Genomic DNA, 24,008 nt, shown 5'->3' with positions numbered 1-24,008 from the left:
ATGCTAAGACAGTGACGTTGGCTACGCCGGGATTTCCGAGGGTTGAGTGGAGCGGTTTTGTAGATTATGTACCAAGCAGGGTAATTTCATATTTGAAAGCTCAGCATATGGTTGAGAAGGGTTGCCTATCTTATTTGGTGTTTGTGAGGGATGTTAGTGCAGATACTCCTACTTTTAGTTCTATTCCAGTAGTACGTGATTTTCCGGATGTGTTTCCTGCAGACCTGCCGGGCATGCCGCCTGACAGGGATATTGACTTTGGTATTGATTTGGTATCGGGCACTCAGCCCATTTCTATTCCACTGTATCGTATGGCACCGGCGGAATTGAAGGAATTGAAAGTATAGCTTCAGGAACTCCTTGATAAGGGGTTTATTTGGCCTAGTGTGTCACCTTGGGGTGCACCAGTTCTAAGAAGAAGGATGGTTCCATGAGAATATGTATTGATTATAGGCAGTTGAACAAGGTCACAGTCAAGAACAAGTATCCTTTGCCTCGTATTGATGATTTATTTGACCAGCTTTAGGGAGCGAGGGTGTTCTCCAAGATTGATTTGAGGTCCGGTTATCACCAGCTAAATATTCGGGATTCAGATATTCTTAAGACAGCTTTCAGGACCCGATATGGCCATTATGAATTCTTGGTGATGTCTTTTGGGCTGACCAATGCCCCAGCAGTGTTCATGCATTTGATGAATAGTGTATTCCAGCCCTATTTGGACTCATTCGTTGTTGTATTCATTGATGACATCCTGGTGTACTCTCGTATCCAGGAGGAGCACGCTCAGCATTTGAGGGTTGTATTGTAGAGATTGAGGGAGGAGAAGCTTTATGCAAAGTTCTCCAAATGTGAGTTTTGGCTCAGTTTAGTAGCATTCTTGGGGCACGTGGTGTCCAGTGAGGGTATTCAGGTGGACCCGAAGAAGATAGAGGCGGTGCAGAGTTGGCCCAGACCGTCTTTAGCCACGAAGATTAGGAGCTTTCTTGGTTGGGCGGGTTACTACCGTCGCTTTATGGAGGGATTTTTATCTATTGCATCGCCCTTGACCAAATTGACCTAAAAAGGTGCTCCATTCAGTTGGTCGGATGAATGTGAAGAGAGCTTTCAGAAGCTCAAGACTGCTTTGACCACAGCTCTTATGTTAGTTCTGCCATCAACTTTAAGTTCTTACATCGTGTATTGTGATGCCTCGAGGATAGGAATTGGTTGTGTTTTGATGCAGGAGGGTAGGGTAATTGCCTACGCCTCGCGCCAGTTGAAGACCCATGAGAAGAACTATCTTATCCATGATCTTGAGTTGGCAGCCATTGTTCACGCCTTGAAGATTTGGCGCCATTATTTGTATGGGGTTCATTGTGAGATCTATACTAATCACCGGAGTCTGCAGTATCTGTTAAAGCAGAAGGATCTTAATTTGCATCAGCGGAGATGGTTGGAACTTCTTAAGGACTATGATATCACTATTTTGTACCATCCCGGGAAGGCCAATGTGGTGGCCGATGCTTTAAGTCGCCGAGCGGAGAGTTTAGGGAGTTTAGCATACCCTCTAGTAGTAGAGAGACCTTTGGCATTGGATGTTCAGGCCTTAGCGGGCCAGCTTGTGAGATTGGATATTTCGGAGCCTAGTTGGGTACTGGCTCGTGTGGTCTCCAGGTCTTCTCTTTATGACCGTATCAGGGAGCGTCAGTATGATGACCCCCACTTACTCGTTCTTCAGGATAGGGTTCTGAGAGGTGATGCTAGGGATGTGACTATTGGTAGGGACGGTGTGTTGAGGATGCAAGGCCGGATATGTGTGCCTAATGTAGATGGGCTTCGGGAGTTGATTCTTGAGGAGGCCCACAGCTCGCGGTATTCCATCCATCCGGGTGCCGCGAAGATGTATTAGGATTTAAGACAGCACTATTGGTGGAGGCGGATGAAGAAGGATATAGTTGTGTTTGTAGCTCGGTGTCTCAACTGTCAACAGGTTAAGTATGAGCATCAGAAACCGGGTGGCTTGCTTTAGAGATTAGACATTCCGGAGTGGAAGTGGGAGCGGATCACCATGGACTTTGTAGTTGGGCTCCCACGTACCTCGAGGAAGTTCGATGCTATTTGGGTTATTGTGGATCGGTTGACTAAGTCCACGCACTTCATTCCAGTTGGTACTACTTACTCTTTAGAGCGGTTGGCTGAGATTTACATCCGAGAGATTGTTCGCCTGCATGGTGTTCCAGTTACCATCATTTCAGATAGGGGCACTCAGTTTACATCGCAGTTTTGGAGGGCCGTGCAGCGAGAGTTGGGTACTCAAGTTGAGTTGAGCACAACTTTTTACCCTCAGACGGACGGGCAGTCCGAGCGCACTATTCAAATATTGGAGGACATGTTGTGCGCTTGTGTTATTAACTTTGGGGGTTCATGGGACCAGTTTTTCACTCGCGGAGTTTGCATATAACAACAGTTATCAGTCGAGTATTTAGATGGCTCCATACGAGGCTTTATATGGTAGGAGGTGTAGATCTCCGGTTGGATGATTTGAGCCAGGTGAGGCTAGGCTCTTGGGTACAAACTTGGTCCAGGATGCGTTAGATAAGGTGAAATCGATTCAGGAGCGGCTTCGTACGGTGCAGTCTAGGCAGAAGAGCTACGCAGATAGGAAGGTCCGTGATGTGTCTTTTATGGTTTGGGAGAAGGTTTTGCTGAAGGTATCACCCATGAAGGGTGTTATGAGGTTTGGGAAGAGGGGCAAGTTGAGCTCCCGGTTCATTGGGCCTTTTGTGGTGCTTCAGAGGATTGGGGAGGTGGTTTATAAGCTTGCCTTGCCACCCACCTTGTCAAATGTGCATCTAGTATTTCATGTTTCCATGCTCCGGAAGTATATTGGAGATCCGTCCCATGTTTTGGATTTCAGCATGGTTCAGTTGGAGGGTGATATGACTTATGATGTGGAGCTGGTGGCTATTTTGGATCGGCAGGTTTGAAGGTTGAGGTCAAAGGATATAGCTTCAGTGAAGGTGTAGTGGAGAGTTCAGCCTGTGGAGGAGGCCACATGGGAGACTGAGCGGGAGATGCGGAGCAGATATCCACGCCTATTCGAGACTCCAGGTTTGTTTCTAGACCCGTTCGAGGATGAACGGATGTTTAAGAGGGGGATGATGTAACGACCCGGCTGGTCGTTTCGAGAGTTATAGTCCCGTTTTCCCCATTTCTACTTCTTTTGTGTTATTTAGCTATATTATGTTATATCGAGTTAGTTGGTTTGGGACCAGAGTGGTTTCAGAGTGAATTGAGACACTTAGTCTCTTAAGTAGAAACTTAAGTTGGAAAAATCAACCGGATGTTGACCTATGTGTAAATGATCTCGAATTTGAATTCTGATGGTTTTGTTAGCTCCGTTAGGTGATTTTGGACTTAGGAGTGCATCCGAAATGAAATTTGGAGGTTCGTGGTAGAATTAGGCTTGAATTGGCGAAGTTGGAAATTTGGCGATTTTGGTCGGGAGTGGAAAATTTGATATCGGAGTTGGAACGGAATTTCGGAAGTTGGAATAGGTTTGTAGTGTCATTTGTGATGTGTGTGAAAATTTTGAGGCCATTCGGGCATGGTTTGGTTGGTTTCGGCATCGGTTGCCGAATTTGGAAATTTAGAAGTTCTTAGGCTTGAATCAAAGGGTAATTTGGTGTTTGGATGTTGTTTTGAGTGATTCGAAAGTTCGACTAAGTTTGTATGTTGATATATGACTTGTTGGTAGTTTTGGTTGAGGTCCTGAGGGCCTCGGGGTGATTCCGGGTGGTTAACAGATTTGTCGAAGTTGGAATTTGCAGCTGGAGTTGCTGCTTCTGCTATTTCCGCACCTGCGGAAGGAGGAGTCGCAGGTGCGAGGTCACTGGTGCGCAAAGGGGTTCGCAGGTGCAGGCAATGCTGGGATAGGTAGGAAGTGCAAGTGCGAGAAGGCTAACGCATCTGTGAGCCCGCAGGTGTGAGACCTTGGGCACAGATGCGGAAGGAAGGAAGAAGGCTGGCTTCGCAGATGCGGCGCGCCACGCGCAGGTGCGACAGGTTTGCCGCAGATGCGGAGTCTGGGCGGATAAGTGAGTTTCACAGGTGCGGCTACTTGGAGTGCAGGTGCGGTCGCGCGGGTGTGAGTAAATGGCCTCAGGTGCAAGAAGCCTGGGCAGAGGGTACATATTGCACACTTCGCGAATTTTGGTGTATTCTTCACCATTTCTATTCGGTTTTAGAGATTTTGGGAGAGATTTGAAAAAGGAATCAAGGGGGTTTTCATTGAGGTAAGTTACTTGAGCCCTAATACTCGTATATATGGTGATTTACCGTTGTTTAAACATATAATTAGTGAAAATGAGGGGTTAGGGCTTGAGATTTTTGGAGGAGTAATTTATGTATTTGAAGGACCAAACGATGTCGGATTTTTATGAATTTGGTATGGTTAGACCCGTGAGTGAATGGGCTTTCTAGTTTTTGTAAATTTTGTCGGATTTCGAGATGTGGGCCCGGGTGCCGGGTTTGAGCCAATTTCGGATTTTGGTCAAATTTTGTAGCTTTTCTTGTGGAATTCATTCCATTAGCACGTATTGATGGTATGGTACTGATTGTGAATAGATTCGGAGCATTTGGAGGCCGAGTCCAGAGGCAAGAGCATTGCGGGGTAGATATTTGACCGGTTTGAGGTAAGTAATGATTGTAAATCTAGTCCTGAGGGTTCGAAACCCCGAATTTTGTATCATTCTACTATTTTTAGTGACGCACATGCTAGGTGACAGGCGTGTGGGCGTGCACTGTTGGGGATTGTGACTTGGTACGTCCCATAGCAACTGTAAAGTTGCATACTTTATTGAAATTATATGATACTTATATGTTTTAGAAAGAGTTTCTGTACATTGGGTTGAATGTCATGTTTGGGCCTTGTGCCACTGTTGTTTGGACCCTTAGGGGCCTTTTCTTACTATCCTCTCACTGTTTTCGATTGAAAATTTATACTCAGTCATGTTTATACTTGTTTACCGCATAACTCAGTTTTATGACTCTATTTTGATGCATATAAATGTTTTGGGCCGAATGCCCTGTTTTACTGAAATGCCCGAGTGGCTTGATTTGTGAGGATGAGTGTGGATCGGGGCTGCCCGCTTGCAGCATACTTGTGACTGAGTGAGGCCGAGGGCCTGATTGGTGAGGATGAGTGTGGATCGGGGCTGCCCGCCTGCAGCATACTTTATTATTATCGCACGTGAGTTGTCCGTGCAGATTATAGCGCTTGGGCTGAAGGAGCCCCTCCGGAGTCTGTACACACCCCCAGTGAGCGCAGGTACCTACTGAGTGCGAGTGCCGAGTGCAGAGTAACTGGGAGGCAAAAGTGATTGTGAGGTATGCCCGAGCAAGAGTGATTTTGAGGTATGCCCGAGTGGCACGAGTGACCGTGAGGTCTGCCCGAGTGGCTGTTTATGATTTCATCATTTTTTCTCACCTTTGCATTGAGCCTTTGTTTGAAAAACTATTGGAAAATAAAAATGATTTTTATTGGAACTGGGTTCAAACGAGATGTTTGATTCAAATCCTGATTTTTAAGAGCATGTGGTATTTTACTGAGATTTCCTGATATGAACGTTATATGCTTTATTGCTCGTTACTACTGTTCAGTCTTTATTTATTGTTGTTACTTACTGATTTGGCGTACTCATGTTACTCCCTGCACCTTGTGTGCAGATCCAGGTGTGGCTGGACACGGTAACGGTTATTGAGTGTTCTGGTTGCAGATTTTCTTGGAGATAGCAAGGTAGCTGTTTGGCGATCGCAGCCCCTGCTCTTCTCCCTCTTATCTTCCTCTAGTAGTATTTAGCTATTTTTCCAGGCTGAGTTAGCCTTGATATTGTTAGACAAATTATAGTAGATGCTCATGACTAGTGACACCTCGATGTCGGGCTTTTCTTTTCTGCACTTCTGTTTTTCTTTGATTTGAACTCTTTAAATGGAGGTTTTTATGTTAAATAACCTTAAAATTATCTTTGAAATGAAAATATCATTTTGTTTTGGAAATGAGTCATCTTGCCTAGTTCCATGATAAGCTCCATCACGACAGGGGGTTAGTTTTGGGTCGTGACAGATTGGTATCAGAGCCTAGGTTACATAGGTCTCACGAGTCATGAGCGGGTTTAGTAGAGTCTTGCGGATCGGTACGGAGACGTTTGTACTTATCTTCAGGAGGCTGCAGAACCTTTAGGAAACTCCATATTCTTGAATTCTTATCGTGCGAATCTGTTGATTCTAGTAACTAAACATCTGTTGTTTCATTCTCTCACAGATGGTGAGGACTCGTGCTACCGGTCAGGAGGGCCAGCTACCAGTACCACCAGCCAGGGCCGTGAGAGGCCGAGGCCGCAGTAGAGGCCGTGGTAGGGGCAGAGGTGCAGCCCGTACAACAGTTGGGGCAGTACCTACAGATCCACCGGTTGTCCTAGATCAGGACCAAGTTCCAGTTGTTGATGCACCAGCTCAGGCACCACATGTGCCTATTGTGATTCCAGGCCTTCAATAGGCCTTAGCTCAGATTCTGACAGCGTGTACTGGCCTTGCTCAGGCGGTCTCTATTTCGACGGCCGTAACCACTTCTTAGGCCAGGGGAGGCACTCAAACTCCCATCGCTCGCACACCCGAGCAGGTTATTCTGGGACTTCAGACACCAGAGGCACCACCAGCTCATTCGGTTACTGTTGCTCAGGATTATGTGTTTCCTGCTATGCCTGAGGATGATCAGCGTAGGTTGGAGAGGTTTGGGAGACTTCAGCCACCACCTTTCAGTGGCACAGAGAGAGAGGACGCTCAGGACTTTTTGGACAGGTGTCAGAGGATACTCCGTACTGCTGGTATTTTGGAGACTTGTGGGGTCTCGTTCACTACCTTTCAGTTTTCTGGGGCTGTACTTAGATGGTGGGAGACCTACGAGAGGCGTAGGCTTGTTGGCGCAGCACCCCTTACTTGGCAGCAGTTCTCTGTGGTCTTTTTGGAGAAGTTCGTGCCTCGATCCCGTAGAGAGGAGCTGCGTAGACAGTTTGAGCAGCTACGCAAGGGTGATATGTCTATGACGTAGTATGAGATGCGATTCTCCGAGTTGGCCCGTCATGCTATCTGGTTGGTTCCCACGGACAGAGAGAGGATCATGAGTTTTATTGATGGCCTCACTTATCAACTACAGTTGCTCATGACCAGGGAACAAGTTTCGGGTGCTACCTTTGATGAGGTTGTCGACATTGCTCAGCAGATTGAGATGGTTCGCGGTCAGGAGAGGGTTGAGCGGGAGGCCAAGAGGCCTTGTGGTCAGGGTGGATTCAGCGGTGCTCATTTTGGGGGTCAGTTCCAGCACGGTAGAGGTCGTCATTTCAGACAGGCTCAGTCAGCTCGGCCATTTCATCGGGGTGCGTCATCTGGCCATGGTTCTCATAGTTCTCACCAGGGCCACTCATCACTTAGTGCCTTTCCAGTTTAGAGTTCGCCCCGTGCTCCACCTATTCAGGGCTCTTCCATGCCAGGTTCTTCTACCAGTCATCCCGGTGCTAGGGGTTCCCTTCAGTTTCTGCCGCCAGCACCAGGGAGTTGTTTTGAGTGTGGGGAGCTTGGGCATATGTGGAGGCAGTTTCCTCGTCATCATGGAGGTCTATCTCAGCAGAGGAGTTAGCCTCCGACTACAGCCCCAGCTACCTCACCATCCGCCCAGACAGCTCGGGGTGAAGGTCAGTCAGCTAGGGGTCGCCCTAGAGCGGGAGGCAGATCAGGGGGTGGTCAGGCCCGTTTCTATGCTCTCCCTGCCAGACCAAATGCTATTGCTTTAGATGCTGTGATTACAGGTATTGTCTCAGTATGCCACAGAGATACCTCTGTTTTATTTGACCCTGGTTCCACGTATTCATATGTTTCCTCCTATTTTGCCCATTTTCTAGATATGCCCCGTGAGTCCTTAGTTTCATCTGTACATGTATCTACTCATGTGGGCGATACTATTATTGTGGACCGCATATATCGATCATGTGTGGTGATTATTGGGGGTCTGGAGACCCGAGTAGATCTATTGTTGCTCAGTATGGTTGACTTTGATGTGATATTGGGTATGGATTGGTTATCTCCATGTCATGCTGTTCTAGATTGTCAGGCTAAGACGGTGATGTTGGCTATGCCGGGAATTCCGAGGGTTGAGTGGAGCGGTTCTATAGATTATGTACCAAGTAGGGTGATTTCATATTTGAAGGCTCAACGCATGGTTGAGAAGGGTTTCCTATATTATTTGGCTTTTGTGAGGGATGTTAGTGCAAAGACTCCTGTCATTTATTCTGTTCCGGTGGTACGTGATTTTCCGGATGTGTTTCCTGCATACCTACCGGGCATGCCGCCTGACAGGGATATTGACTTTGGTATTGATTTGGTGCCGGGCACTCAGCCCATTTCTATTCCACCGTATCGTATGGCACCGGCGGAGTTGAGGGAATTGAAAGAACAACTTCAAGAACTCCTTGATAAGGGGTTTATTTGGCCTAGTATGTCACCTTGGGGTGCACCAGTTCTATTTGTGAAAAAGAAGGATGGTTCCATGAGAATGTGCATTGATTACAGGCAGTTGAACAAGGTCACAGTCAAGAACAAGTATCCTTTGCCTCGTATTGATGATTTATTCGACCAGCTTCAAGGAGCGAGGGTGTTGTCCAAGATTGATTTGAGGTCCGGTTATCACCAGTTGAAGATTTGAGATTCAGATATTCTCAAGACAGCTTTCAGAACCCGATATAGCCATTATGAGTTTATGGTGATGTCTTTTGGGCTGACCAATGCCCCAGCAGCATTCATGCATCTGATGAACAGTGTATTCCAGCCCTATTTGGACTCATTCATCGTTGTATTCATTGACGACATCCTGGTGTACTCTCGTAGCCAGGAAGAGCACTCTCAGCATTTGAGGGCTGTATTGCAGAGATTAGAGGAGGAGAAGCTTTATGCAAAGTTCTCTAAATGTGAGTTTTGGCTCAGTTCAGTAGCATTCTTGGGGCACATGGTGTCCAGTGAAGGTATTCAGGTGGATCCGAAGAAGATAGAGGCGGTGCAGAGTTGGCCCAGACCGTCCTCAGCCATGGAGATTAGGAGCTTTCTTGGTTTGGCGGGTTACTACCGTCGCTTTGTGGAATGATTTTCATCTATTGCATCGCCTTTGACCAAATTGACCCAAAAGGGTGCTCCATTCAGGTGGTCGGATGAATGTGAGGAGAGCTTTCAGAAGCTCAAGACTGCTTTGACCACAGCTCCAGTGTTAGTTTTGCTATCAGCTTCAGGTTCTTATACCGTGTATTATGATGCCTCAAGGATAGGCATTGGTTGTGTTTTGATGCAGGAGGGTAGGGTGATTGCCTATGCCTCGCTCCAGTTGAAGACCCATGAGAAGAACTATCCTATCCATGATCTTGAATTAGCAGCCATTGTTCACGCCTTAAAGATTTGGCGTCATTATTTGTATGGGGTTCATTGTGAGATCTATACTGATCATCGGAGTCTACAGTATCTGTTAAAGCAAAAGGTTCTTAATTTGCGTCAGCGGAGATGGTTAGAGCTTCTTAAGGACTATGATATCACTATCTTGTACTATTTGGGGAAGGCCAATGTGGTGGCCGATGCTTTGAGTCGCCGGGCAGAGAGTTTGGGGAGCTTAGCCTATCTTCCAGCGGTAGAGAGACCTTTGGCATTAGATGTTCAGACCTTGGCAGGCCAGCTTGTCAGATTGGATATTTCGGAGCCTAGTCGGGTATTGGCTTGTGTGGTCTCCAGGTCTTCTCTTTATGACCGTATCAGGGAGCGTCAGTACGATGACCCTCACTTGCTCGTTCTTCAGGACAGGGTTCAGAGAGGTGATGCTAGGGATATGACTATTGGTGATGACGGGGTGCTGAGAATGCAGGGTCGGATATGTGTGTCTAATGTAGATGGGCTTCGAGAGCTGATTCTTGAAGAGGCCCACAACTCGCGGTATTCCATCCATCCGGGTGCCGCGAAGATGTACCAGGATTTGAGGCAGCACTATTGGTGGAGGCGGATGAAGAAGGATATAGTTGGGTTTGTGGCTCGGTGTCTAAACTGTCAGCAGGTTAAGTATGAGCATCAGAGACCAGGTGGCTTGCTTTAGAGGTTAGAGATCCCAGAGTGGAAGTGGGAGCGGATCACAATGGACTTTGTAGTTAGGCTCCCACGAACTTCGACGAAGTTTGACGCTATTTGGGTTATTGTGGATCGGCTGACCAAATCCGCGCACTTCATTCCAATTGGTACTACTTACTCTTCAGAGCGGTTGGCTGAAATTTACATCCGAGAGATCGTTCGCCTGCATGGTGTCCCAGTTTCCATCATTTCAGATAGGGGTACTCAATTCACATCATAGTTTTGGAGGGCCGTGCAGCGAGAGTTGGGTACTCAGGTTAAGTTAAGCAAAGCTTTTCACCCTCAGACGGATGGGCAATTCTATCATTTTACATTTTTTGGCCCTAAATCCATTTAATACCCGACTTAGCTCAGTTGTAGAAGATCTTTGGCTTATTTTCAGTCCATATACTAGAGAGAACAAGTTTTGGAAGCTAGGGTTCTTGCACACACACTTGTGTCTTGAAGATTTGAAGCTTTTGGTTGAGAATTCCTTACTCCTTTATGCTCATTTCTTCATTTTCTTGCTTTGTATTGCATATCTAAGTGTGTAGTATTTATTTCCAACACTTGAATCTTGTTTATGGAAATATTCATATTTAAAGTGTGGATTAAATACCTTGTTCTGCTTATGTATTGAATGATTTTTATTTATTATGAAGCGAGTTATTGTTTCTTTAATTATTATTGTTCTTAAATATTTCCAAAGGGATTAGCTAACCCTAGGACTCTCCCATTCACTTCGGATTAATTTTGGAAAAACTAATTTGAGGTTGGGAAAGATTAATTAACAAGAACTTGAGGCGTTAACCCTCACTTTATAGATTCTACCTAGGGATAGGAATGAACTACTTGTAGCCATATTCGGGTGTGCTTAATCTCTTAATTGTTTTAGGAATAATTCAATTAGGAAGTCTTGTTAGTCTTCGAGAGAAGCTAATATAGAATTATTATCCCAGGCTAATAAATAATAAACTCGTTCATATTTATAAAATTGTGAAATATATTGGATCGTTACTTGAGTGTAAATTCCGATGCACCCATGCTTGTAGCCATTGATCATTTTACTTGCTTTCTAGGTTAGTTTACGTTTTCGTATTTAGCTATAATATTTTCTCAACAACCATTCTAAGTGTTTGGCATTGCATAATAAGTGATAATTCTCTTACATTCCTAATCGCCTATATATTGTTCTCTGTGGGATTCAACCCCGACTCATAGTTGGATAAATTATATTACATGCGACCGTGTCCATTTACTTTTTAGTGGTGGATTAGGACGTCATCAGGATCCAAAAAAGAAAGTTGTAGCCATTTGAATCTAGTTTCTAGAAAATTAAACCGTTTTTCATTTAGATATTTGTACAGAAAGTTATAGTCAATTTACTAAAGACTAGTAGTGCAGTTAGTGCCGGAGTACGGCCGCACAATTTGGATCGCGGCCGCAAAACTTGGAAGTGCGGACCACAAAAAAAGTGTGGTCCGCATTGTGGGAGATCAGATCTCGTACTATATAAATGGGATTTTGGACTTTTATTTAATTCTTCACCACTTTAGAGACTTAGGAGCTCGAGTTTAAAGGGTTTCAACCTAGAACTTCATCTACAAGCTTGGGGTAAGTGATTCTAACATAAATCTATGAGATTTACATGGATCCATCACTAAATTTAACATCAAACATGGGAATTAACAAGAGAAATTGGGGAATTTTTGTCTAAACTTCTCTAAAGTGAATAAATTGAGTTTTGAACGTCGATTCAGAGTCGGAATTATATGATTTTGGTATGGTTGAACTCGTTATTGAATGCATGTTCAGATTTTGTAAGTTTTGTTAGATTCCGAGGCGTGAGCCCTGAGTTGACTTTTTGGGTTGACCTTTTTCTTTTGTTAAAGAACCTAACTTTTTCAAATGGAATTGATTCCTATATCTTGTATTGATTGTATTAAGTTGTTTGTGGCTAGATTCGAGTCATTCAAAGACTGATTCGCGAGGCAATGCCTTGTTGGAGTAGGGATTTGCACGGTTTGTGGTAAGTAACACTTCTAAACTTGATACTGAGGGTATGGATCCCTGAACTATATGTCATGTGGTTGGTGTTGAGGTGACGCACATGCTAGGTGACGGGCGTATGGGCATGCACTGTAGTAATTGTGACCCGGTTGATTCCGTGGAACTGTGTAGTTACCTAACCTTGTTTCTACTCATGAAATCCCTACGTGTTAGAGTAATTGAGCTATAAACCATGCAAGAAATCATGTTTAGACTATATGCTTAACCCGTTGGGACCCACTGAGGTCATATCTGCTGTTGAATTATTTGCTTAAATTGCAATTATGTACTCAGTTACATTCATCATTGCATGTCATATCTTAGTCACTGTTACCATTTATTATTGTATCATGTATCATTGTTTGGGCTGATTGATGTGAGATTTTTGATCCCGAGAGACTGGAGAGATTGATTACTGAGTGAGGCTAAAAGCCTGATTGTGAGTGATATTAATGGGATCGGGCTGCATGCCGCAGCATGCCATGATTGGCTTATATTAGCGCTTGGGCAAGATCTGCCCCTCCGGAGTCTGACATACCGGCAGTGAGCGTAGGTACCAACGAGTGCAAGTGCCGAGTGATTAAGAGTGCTGAGTGATTGAGAGGGCTGAGTGATTGGGAGTACTGAGTGATTAAGCGTGCTGAGTGAGGTTGAATACTCCGAGAGTATGAGTGTATGGCTTTATCACTGTATTGCATTACAGTTGACATGGATATTTGACATGTAGATATCAGGTTGTAACATACCTCATATTAGTCATACTTGGCATATCTTATCCGTGTTGAGCTCAAACTATTAAAAACTTGAAAGCATGCTTATATTTCTGTACTGTCTACAAACTGATTATGAGTTTCCCTTTGAGTTATTACTGTCATTTTCCTGTCATATCTGCATTGTTATTATCTGGATTTGGACTATAGTTTTCTGAGCTTGTCACTTCTTTCAGTCCAAGGTTAGTCCTATTAATTATAGAGTACATTGGGTCGATTGTACTCTTACTATACTCTGCACTTTGTGTGCGGATCCAGGTATATCCGGTCATGACGATTGCTAGATTTTGAGCTTTATCTTCTTGTAGACTTTTGAGGTAGCTGTTTTTGCGTCCACATACCTCGGCTCTCCTTCTTTTCAGTTATTTAGCACTGTTCTTTCTTTTTACATAGTTGTATTAGTAGTTTGACTGTGTTGATATTTTAGTAGCTCACGTACTTAGTGACACCCGGATTTTGGAGATTTTTTATTGAGTCGCGGTATTTCTTATCGATTATTTATGAGATCTTTCATTGTTAAACTTATTTCCTTCATGTTTTCAATTTAAAAAATGTGTAGTTATTTGTGATTGTCGGCTTGCCTAGTTTTGTGATAGGCGCCATCACGATATATTGAGTTTGGATCGTGACGAATATACACGATCCACCATTATATTATCCCCCACCGGTGTAGATACATGAATAAGCATATACAAAGAATCATGGGGCATATCCAAATAATGAGCAAAGTATGATGACGAATATGAATAAGTGAAACCAGGTTCAAATAACACCGAAGCATCTTTTTGGAACACGAAAACAATACATGTGATCACGACATCGGAAGCAACTGCCTCTGTCATGGCGGGAAATGCATAGCAGCGGGCCTGACCACTGCCTATACGACCTCCCCTATAGGGAGACATCGAAATGACTAAGCCCCACCACTAGTTGGATGTGCGGGTGGTGTAGTTTCTGGTACAGGGGTCGTAGTCAGACCTCTCAGCTGCACGAGACCTCTGAGAAGACGGGGGTAACGTAACGACCCGGTCAGTTGTTTTTAGTATTTTAGCCCCGATCCCCTATTTATTGTCTCCTTTAATGAGGATCGTGCTCCAGACTTTGAAGGAGAAGAAGTTATTTGCTAAATTCTCCAAGTGTGAGTTTTGGCTTGATTCGGTGGCATTCTTAGGTCATGTGGTATCCAGTGAGGGAATTAAGGTAGATCCGAAGAAGATTGAGGTAGTTTAGAGTTAGTCTAGGTCATCTTCTACTACTGAGATCCGGAGTTTCCTTGGGTTGGCTGTTTATTATCGCCTACATCTTCGCGTTCGCGAAGAACAATCGAGGCATCAGAAACCAGCAAAACCCAGCAATGAAATCATCCTCCTAAATGATCTGAAACCACCCTGAAACTCACCCGAACCCTTCGGGACCTTGTACGAACATACCAACGAGTCTTAAAACACAACACGGACCTACTCGAGACCTCAAATAACACATAACAACATCAAAACCACAAACTGTACCTCAAATCAAACTTAATGAACTTTTGAACTTTCAACTTCCAAAACTCATGCTGAACCATATCAAATCAACTCAGAATGACCTCAATTTTGCACAAAAGTTTCAAATGACATAAAAAACCTATTCCAATTCCCGAAACAATAATTTAAACCTGTTATCATCAAAGATAACTCCTGGTCAAACTTATAAACTTTCCAAACCTTCAAATTGCCAACTTTCGCAAAAAAGAGCCAAAACCTTCTAGAAATATCTAAATGCAAATTTGGGCATACGTGCAAGTCCAGAATCACTATCCAGACCTAACGAAACCATAAAAGCTCTTACCTAGGGTCAAATACATAAAAATCAAACTTGATCAACTCTTCCAATTTAAATCTTCCTAGTTAAGAATCATTCTTCCAAATTAATTTAGAACAACTCAAAAACCAAAACTGACCATATAGGCAAGTCATAATACACCATATGAAGCTAATCATGACCTCAAACCACTGAACTGAATGCGAAAGCTCAAAATGACCGGTCGTATCGTTACACTAATAAGGAAATAATGCCAATCTTTTTTAAATAGAGCAAGTATATTATAGTACTGGCATTGATTTCGTTAATAGGGTTGGTCCAAGATTTTCTAGAGAAATAATGCTTTTATTTTACCAACAACAAATAATTATGTTTCAGTCCCAAACAAAGTTAGGATCATAAATATGAATTTTTACTTCTTTCTTTAAGCTCGACGTATATCATCATTGACTAATTTCAAATGAAGTAAGAGTATTTAAATTTATACATAAATAATACTCCCTATGTTTCAATTTGTTTAAACTTTTTCAGAGTATAAGGGTCAAATTTACTAATTGTAAATAAAATTTACATATTTAGAAAATACATAATAATGGAAGGGAAGGCCCATCCCGTGCTTTCGAGCGATTCTTCCTGCGAAAGGTAGATCTTTTTCTTTAGTAATAACACTAAAAGCTCTCGAAAAAATTTAAAGCCTAGTCTTAACTAGTAAGTATCACCTATATGATTCTTTTTGAAATTGATGGTTAAGGATGATGGAAGAAGTCGCTGAAGGAGAAAATTTGAGGAAGGAGGTGGAGTGGCGGTGAGGTCGTCACTTGGCACTAAAAAACGGTTATTCAATCTACGAGTGCAACTAAAGGTGCACAACCTCTTCTGAACCGGAACAAGAAAGAGTTCATAACCACTTCTTGTAAATAACTCTCCTCAACTTAAGGCATACACGAGTAATCGAACAAATAAGAGGTTGCCGACGAAGGGGTCAAAGGTTGCACTTACGATAACAAAGGTTGCCCAGGCAATGGGTTAGTTGGGGGAGAAGGGTGGAGATCTGATTGGGAAGGGTTTTTTTTTTTAAAACATATTATATATTCTTTTTTCTTTTTTTATAAATTACAATGTACAATTGTTCATTTGACATGTCAGCTAGGAGTGTATGTCACGTGAGTGGTTTGTCCAACTTGGGTGTCTAGGAGATATATTCTTGCCAAGAAAAAAATGTCTATCTAGTCATTAGTTATGTTGAAGTGTCTAACTGACAGCTGGTGCCAACTTTGAATGTCTATCTATATATTTTGCAAATTTAATATATTAATTATCATTTTTATGATGCTACTAATTATAGAGTAGTAATATTTATTATTGGAGATTTTCTTCCCAAATATCATATAAATTTACTTATAAATACCTTGACCTGAAAAAAAGTGTTTGCATTCTCAATATGCCCGCCTCTGTCTTTCTCCCTAAACCCTATTCAGCACCCGCTCCTCCAGAATCCCCTCTCACTCGCTGATGTAAGGTTAGTTCCTTTCTTTTATTTCTTATTTGTTTTCATTTTCGATAAGGATGTTATAGTTGTGATTTTTTCTTCTCTAAACTCTGAGTCATATATAATTTAATTAATTCAAGAGTTTACTACTTCGAAAATTGATTTCTTGCATGGATTAGTTGATCTCTCTGATTAGGATTATTAGTTAAGAAATATCCATATATACCATCAAACTACTCTATAACAAATTCGTTTATTCTGATTTTTTTTTTGGCTTTTGTAGCGATTGTCTGTTATGCACCTACAGTCAACCCTCTCTATAACAGCCTCGTCTGTTCCGATATTTTTTGACTTCTATAGTGGATGGTTATTATACACCTATAACATCATTTGATGTTTAAATATTTTTTGGCTGTTATAGATAAAAATTATTTAAAAATTAATTATGTTTTCTTTTTTAGTGTTACATATAAAAGATAAAAGAATTATTCAAATTTAAAATCTTAAAATATATGCATATTTTATTAGTTAAATTTTGAAAAAAGCTAATACATTATTAATAAATTTATAACTAAACGTATAAAGATTTAAACTCTAAGGTAGACATTTTAAAACTACCTAGAAAAATAAATTGTAGCTTGTTTCGTATATTTCATTCACTTAATAATAATATAACGCTTGAATTGGAGAAGATTCGTGTCCAAATTTTCAGCAAAAAAGTATCCAATAGCTTACCCTTGAAAACAATCTAAGAGCTTAATAATTAAATTTTTTATCTAAATATTTTTTTAAATTTGTCTAATGGAAAAGATATCATGTGCAAATCTTCAAATCTTCTATCTTATGCAAGATAGAAACTTTATTTAATGGAAAAGATTGTGTGCATATTTTTAGAATTATTATTAGAAATCTTAAAGAATTTATACGGTTGTTATAGAGTGGTAATTTTATAAAGAGGGTTCTGCTATAAATATGGTTGTTGTTGTTAAAGGTAAAAAAACTATTATAGAGAGGTAAAATATAACTTAAAAAATCGGTTCTGAGAAAAACTTGGCTTTTATAGTGAATTGCTATTATATAGGGATGTTGTTATAGAGATGTCTGACTGCACAATAATATTTGATATTTAAATATTATTTGGCCATTATAGACTTAAGATTTCCCAAAAAAACCAATTTTTTACGTTATAAAAGATAAGAAAATTATTTAAATTTAAAATCTCAATGAAATTTTAAATAGAAATATATGTGCCGATCTTTCAAGTATATGAAATCTTTAATGATAGAAATATGTATTCATGTAATATTCTTTATCATAAGTGGTGCATTACAATTTTAAAATATTTGGTCAAATCTCTAAATTTATTATTTGTAATTTTAGAGATTTTATTTCTATGAAGATGGCTGTTTTATTACCCAAAAAATAGTGGTTATAGAGGGGTAGTTTTATAAAGAGACTCTTATAAAGATGGTTCTTGTTGTTATAGGTTAAAAAATCTTTTAAAGAGAGCTAAAATATAATAGGAAAGTCAGTTCCAAAAAAAAAACTTGACTTTTATGATGAAATGTTATTAAGGATAATTGGTAAAGGAAGGTCTGTATTTGCATAAAAAATCTCGTTATTGACATATACTCTCAAACGAGACGTACTATACAACTCTCACATGCAACTAGGCAGCCTCTTATGGAGGAATTCTATTTCATCATACTCATCATTTGAATTTTAGCAGTTTATAAGAACTTTTCAAAAGTATACATCCCAACACAACACATTGCACTCACATAGTCATATTTTTAGTTTACACCCGCATAGCCAACATTCTTTTGCAAATACACTCTTATATATTATTATACAATATTTATCTATCATGTATAAAAGTGTATAAAAATATACCAAACTTGTATGAAATGTATAACAATGTATAAACATTGCTAGCCACGTGTGATTAACTTCTTCTCTATTTTCAGTTACAATTCTTGTTCAAAACTAGTCCAAAATCTCCGCAAAATAACTTCAAGTTAGGTAGACATCCTCCTTAGATTATTCTCAACAAGCCTTAACAACACCCACCCCAAAACTCTTACAAAAATCAATTTGAAATTCAAACCCACTTTTTCAAGCTTGTTCAACAGTGAGAGTAGCCTTTCTAAGATGATTTTCACCAACTAAAACTTAAAATATCTAGTAGTTTAATCACATTTGCTACTTCTCCCTTGTTTTTTGTGTAAAAAAATAAACGAGAAAGAGGTAAGGGATGACAAGAGACGTGCCATTATTTCTTGAAGAGAGGAGGAAAAAGAAAGGAGAAGACGGACGAGAGGGGGAGAGAAAGACATTTATAGATTTGCTACAACGTGAAGAAAAAAAGGGATTAGGCTCTATTGTACATGTAACAAAAAGAAAACGGGTTAAGTTTTGTTATGACAACACCCCTTTGGTATTGTCATGTAATTATCTTTAACTTGTCCCTTTCTTTCTTGGAAATTAGATAGTGGGTGGTAAACCTTATATTAGAGTATAGCGGTCCTCAGGGACGGATGTAGATTGTTACATATGAGTTTATCTAAACTCAATATCTTTGACTCGTGACCTATTTACGTATTAAAATTTATTAAATAAGTGTAAATAATTGATTTCATTTCCGGCAAATCAAGTGAGTTCTGTTAGAATTTCAAATTCGAGCCCATAAAATTTAAATTTTTGATTCGCCTCTAGTTGTCTTTCCGTGAATCAATGGGTCGAAAGACAGTTGTTGACTGTTGTTAAACTATAAAACAAGAGTACAAACTATTGAAGATATATCAAACTTACATATAACTTGGACAATTGAGTTTCAATATCCTGATGAAAATCTTGTGTAGGTGCTTCATTAATCTATAAGTGGTCTGATTTTTCTCTTCCGTCTTCGATGTCTCCCTTTTTTCGTCATCCACTTTTCTCTCTTAATTATGTAATAAACAATATAAAAGTGAGCTATAAACTGTATAATGGCATAAACTGTATAATGGCATTGCCATTTGAATTTTGGTATGTAATACATATTTAGCTTATGTGTGAAAAACTTTATTACCAACTCTTTTCTAGAAAAACACCGCCAAATAAAAAGGTAAAATTATTTTAAAAATCAAATTTTTCCTCTAACATTAAACAATAGACATTCAGCTCCTCCTATTATATGCATTGTCTCTTTTACTCTTGTTATTTTCAATTCCTCCTCTATGCATATAATTTTTTATTATATTATATAAGATATATTTTATATTTAGATAAGTGTTTTACCAATTTAAATATTTTATTGTAATTTTATAATTAAATCTCAGTAAAATTTAACTAGAATAGTACTTTTATGAATTTGTAACAAAATTTATTCTTACATTTTTCTATTGTTACTTTAATATTCAGTATATATTAAAGTTTTACCTTTTCATTTATTCTTTATTATGTGTGTGTGTATATGCATTTTTATTTTCATTAACGAAATATTTTCTAAGTTATAATTTAAAGAACATATAATATAATTTTTTATGAATTTATTATAAAATCTACCTCTACTATTAGTTATTATTTTTTATAGCACTGCACTAGCTTTTATTTGATTCATATTAGTAAGATCTTCTATTCTAATATTTTAATTGCGCCCATTTCTTTTATTATTCAATTTCGATAAATTATATTTTTCACTTTTTTTAAAAAAAATTAAAATTATTTTCAGTATAGATAAATACATAACATTGATTAGGAAAAATAGTGTGACATTGAAAAAGAAAAACAATATATATACCAAGGCTGATAAGATCAAGGGTAAAAGGGTATTTTAAAAATACAATAGAGTTCGAAGGAGCAGAATGCCTATAATTTAATGTTGAAAGAGGAGTTTGATTTTTAAGACGAAGTTGGGGGATCAAAATAATTTTTACCTCTAAATAAAATGAAACAAAGGGAATAGTTTTTATTGAGACCAAATAATAAGCATTGAGAAAAAATAAAAATAATATGTATTCGGTTGAGAGTATCTCTTTAAGAGTGAATATTGTAAATTTATTCTCTTTATATTTTATACTCGCTTTTATATTCTCTTTTGAACGACGGATTGTACATCTGCACACGTGGGCGTTAATCCAGTAGAGCAACAACACAAATCGTTGTGGGCATGCTTTGTCTATGCAATATCCCTGGGGGGTTTCAATACTAACACTATGAAGTTTATGATCAATAAAGCTGAATATGTGTGAAGCATTTTCTATGCAAAATTCATTTATTTTTGTTTGTTCAAATGGTCAGGACTTACAATCATGATGACAAATAGCTATAAAAGACTTCGAGATGGAAGGGACAAACTTGATAGACTTACAGATCTTCCTATTAATGTCAGACACCAAATTCAGGAGCACATGACTATTGAGGATGCCGTAAGAATGAGTGTTTTGTCCAGTAAGTGGAGACATATTTGGGCTTCAAATCCAAAGCTCACAATTTCTGCGGACTTCTGCAGAAAAGGAAAGCAATCAAGCACAACAGACATCATTAATAGAGTACTATTGCATCATTATGGACCAATTAAGACATTTCTCCTTGATCTTTCAATAATAAATCCTTCTGAGCACTCAGTTATTGATCTATGGATGCTACATTTGTCAAGAAATGGTCTTGTGGAGCTCACCCTTCAGTGTTTAGAATATATCAATACTCCTTATAAGTTGCCTTCCTCTGTGTACGGTGTAGAGCTAGAACATTTGAATCTCTCAAACTGCATTTTCAGGCCACCATGCAGTTTTAGAGGTTTCCACAAGCTGAAAAGCCTTTCACTAAGTCGAGTCTCCTTTCAATTAGATGTTGCAACTTCTTTCCTCTTTGTTCCAAACCTTCTAGATCTGATGTTTACACAGTGTAGTGGTCTTCATCACTTGAATATATATGCCCCAGAACTTTTATGTTTAAAATTTTCCCATTGTGGCATTGACACAATTAAATGGATTTCTTTCAAGGACTGTCGGAAGGTAAATTTTTTTGCAGTTCTACCACAAGAAGAAGTTTCACAAAACAGACAACATGAAGCAATGAACTTGGTAAAACTTCTCAGCAGCTTGCCTGAAGTTAAAGCACTTATCTTGGACGGATGCTCCCTCAAGGTAAGATGGAAATTGATATCTTTACATAGCTCAGAATGACCCTATGCATAGTTGTAACTATTAACATTCTTATTTTGGATTTTTTGTTGTCTAGTTTTTGGCTTCTGGTAATGTAGCAAGGAGGTTGTCAACGATGCTCAATCATTTGGTCAATCTCGAATTTTATGGTTTCGATTTTAATGATGAAGATCAAATTTCTTCCCTTCTATGCATCCTTAGAAGTTCTCCCAATTTGAAGTTACTTAACCTTCTGGTGAGTTGTTGAATTCTTGAGTTGTTACTCTATTTCCGAGTATAGAGATGCAAATCTTACTAATTTTTCTTGATAGTTGAGTCGGATCAAGAAAGGTTCCAGGAAAGTAGATATAAATCAGTTGAAAGGACAAGGCTGCAGGATTGATGAACTCAATAACCTTGGAGCTTTGGGAATACATAGATTCCATGGTTCAAAAGTGGAATTGTTGTTTGTAAAGTTAGTGCTGGCGTCTGCGCCTATTCTCCATAAAATGATCATTAACGTAGATGAAGAAGTTGGTGAAAGGCAGGCAACTAAGATTTCTAAGATCATTGGCGTCTTCGCTTATTCTCAACCAGCTCTTACACAAGTAATATGCCAAAGGAATCAGCCTCAATCAACTTCCCTTCTTCTATGAATAGAGAGTTTAAACAATTCATTTAATTTGTAGTCTTTATTTTATTCATTTCTCTACTTCATTTACTTTGTAATCTTTATTTTTAACAGTTTAAGATTTTATTTAATATTTTATTTTCTTTCCTTCTTTTATTATTTTCATTTGTTGCTAGGCTAAAGTGCTTTCTTGGCGGACAACTCATAGGCCCAAAGTCTTTTAATTGTTTTTGGGTTATTACATTATCATTAATAGCCAATATATATAATTTATTATAACGAAATGTCACTTATAAGTAAATATGGATTTTTACATAATTATATATGTTTTAAAAAATTTAGCAAATATTTAGCACTAATTCCTTAGTTGCATTCGTTTAGCAGCAAACGTAAACCCTCTCAGTCCACAACAGAAGATTTCGTAACTAGGCAATGTAGAAAACAAAATTGCAGATTTTAAGTATTAACATGAATATTTCAATTGTAGCCATGAAAGAATTACCATCCTAGCAAACCCGTGCCAGAAATGAAACCCACATTTTAAGCCTAAACTCTCGTCATAGCAATCTTTTTATTTTCAATCCCCATATCAATATAATGCATGCATTCCAAAAAATTCCTAAATATATGAAAGTTAATTAATGCTAATTATATCCATTTTATTAACTTATTCTTCTCTCTTCACAGACGTTATTTTTTTCCTTTTAGATAATCATCAAAAGTTAGAAGGAAAAAAATCATAAAGGACAAGCTTTGCAGTAGCATAAATAATACAATTATACAATCAATATAATTGTTAGACACACATCTTATAACATTTCATTGTAAAACTAATCCACGAAATATACCTATTATATACATAGTATATATATTAAATATTAAACATACGATATACAATGTATAATATACGTATAAACAATATATACATATACATATACATATATATTTCATTAAACAATATATATATATATATATATGACATATTGATGGAATAAATATATTATATTAAATGTATATCTTGGAGAAAAACATAAAATTATGCAGTATAAAATTAAACATTGGAAAAAATACAAGAAGTTCCCATGAATTGCTTTTTTCAGTATCTTTAAGATATTTGGGTGTGTATTTATTTATGAAAGTGAAAAACAATTATGGAATGTGGATTGATTTAGATTGTGTATGAGAGAATAATGAAAAAGGGACTTTTTTCTTAGAGCACCTATTCTAAATCAAAATTTAAATAAAATGGCAAGTTTAGATTAATGATGAAAGAGAATATTGTAATAAATTAATGTGGTTCAATAATCCCTTGAATTGTGCTTAGTGTTTACGTTTAAGAATTAAATGCCATGTAAAGAATCTTAAAAAATGCTTTAACTGTAAATGAATGTGTTATTTTTAAAATAAAGCAAAAGTAATGTTATTTATATAAAAGCTCTTTACAAATGGACTAACAGTGTTAAAATCTCTAAAATCAAATCCCTCTTTTTTCTCAACTAATCCCTCCAAAGACGCACGAATATAGCTGTCAATAGATATTATTTCTCGTGCCTCAAAAGTAGTAAATCGCGATTTTTAGGAGCTTTCTAAATTTATTTTTGCAAAATTCTTTTTTCTTTTCTACTATCTTTCTTTCTTAAAATCTTTTACGCAAAATGGCCTTATAGCCATTTGAACTTGCACCTGTTTGTCATTTCGGTATATGAACTTAGAAGTGTCCTATTTTAACACATTTAACTCAATAAAATGAATACTAATAAACACCTCTAACCATTGACCAAGTTTATGTGGCAACAACATAACTTACATGGCAAAAGTGCATGCCTAACACCGTAAATAAGCGCGTATATGTGATGGTTTTGATTTAAAAAATAATCAATAAAGCAAAAAAATTTAATAATAAGTTATTAATGAAAAAGGAAAAGTTAAAAAGAAAAAACCATCCCCAATTCCCCTCCACTCCACTCTTTCTT

At 38.8% G+C, this 24,008-nt stretch overlaps 1 protein-coding gene across 1 annotated transcript; it reads left to right on the top strand.

Moving 5' to 3' along the window:
* The first annotated feature begins 16,156 nt into the window (after positions 1–16,156).
* On the top strand, positions 16,157–22,181 carry LOC107771616 (F-box/FBD/LRR-repeat protein At1g13570-like). Its single transcript, XM_016591038.2, has 4 exons — positions 16,157–16,308; positions 20,560–21,407; positions 21,502–21,660; positions 21,737–22,181. The coding sequence occupies exons 2-4, from the start codon at positions 20,571–20,573 to the stop codon at positions 22,058–22,060; spliced, it is 1,320 nt and encodes a 439-aa protein (XP_016446524.1). The 5' UTR covers positions 16,157–16,308; positions 20,560–20,570; the 3' UTR covers positions 22,061–22,181.
* The last annotated feature ends 1,827 nt before the right edge of the window (positions 22,182–24,008 follow it).

Source organism: Nicotiana tabacum, chromosome 9, assembly GCF_000715075.1.
Source record: "Nicotiana tabacum cultivar K326 chromosome 9, ASM71507v2, whole genome shotgun sequence".
Lineage (NCBI taxonomy): Eukaryota > Viridiplantae > Streptophyta > Magnoliopsida > Solanales > Solanaceae > Nicotiana > Nicotiana tabacum.
This window is presented reverse-complemented; position numbering and strand designations above follow the sequence as displayed.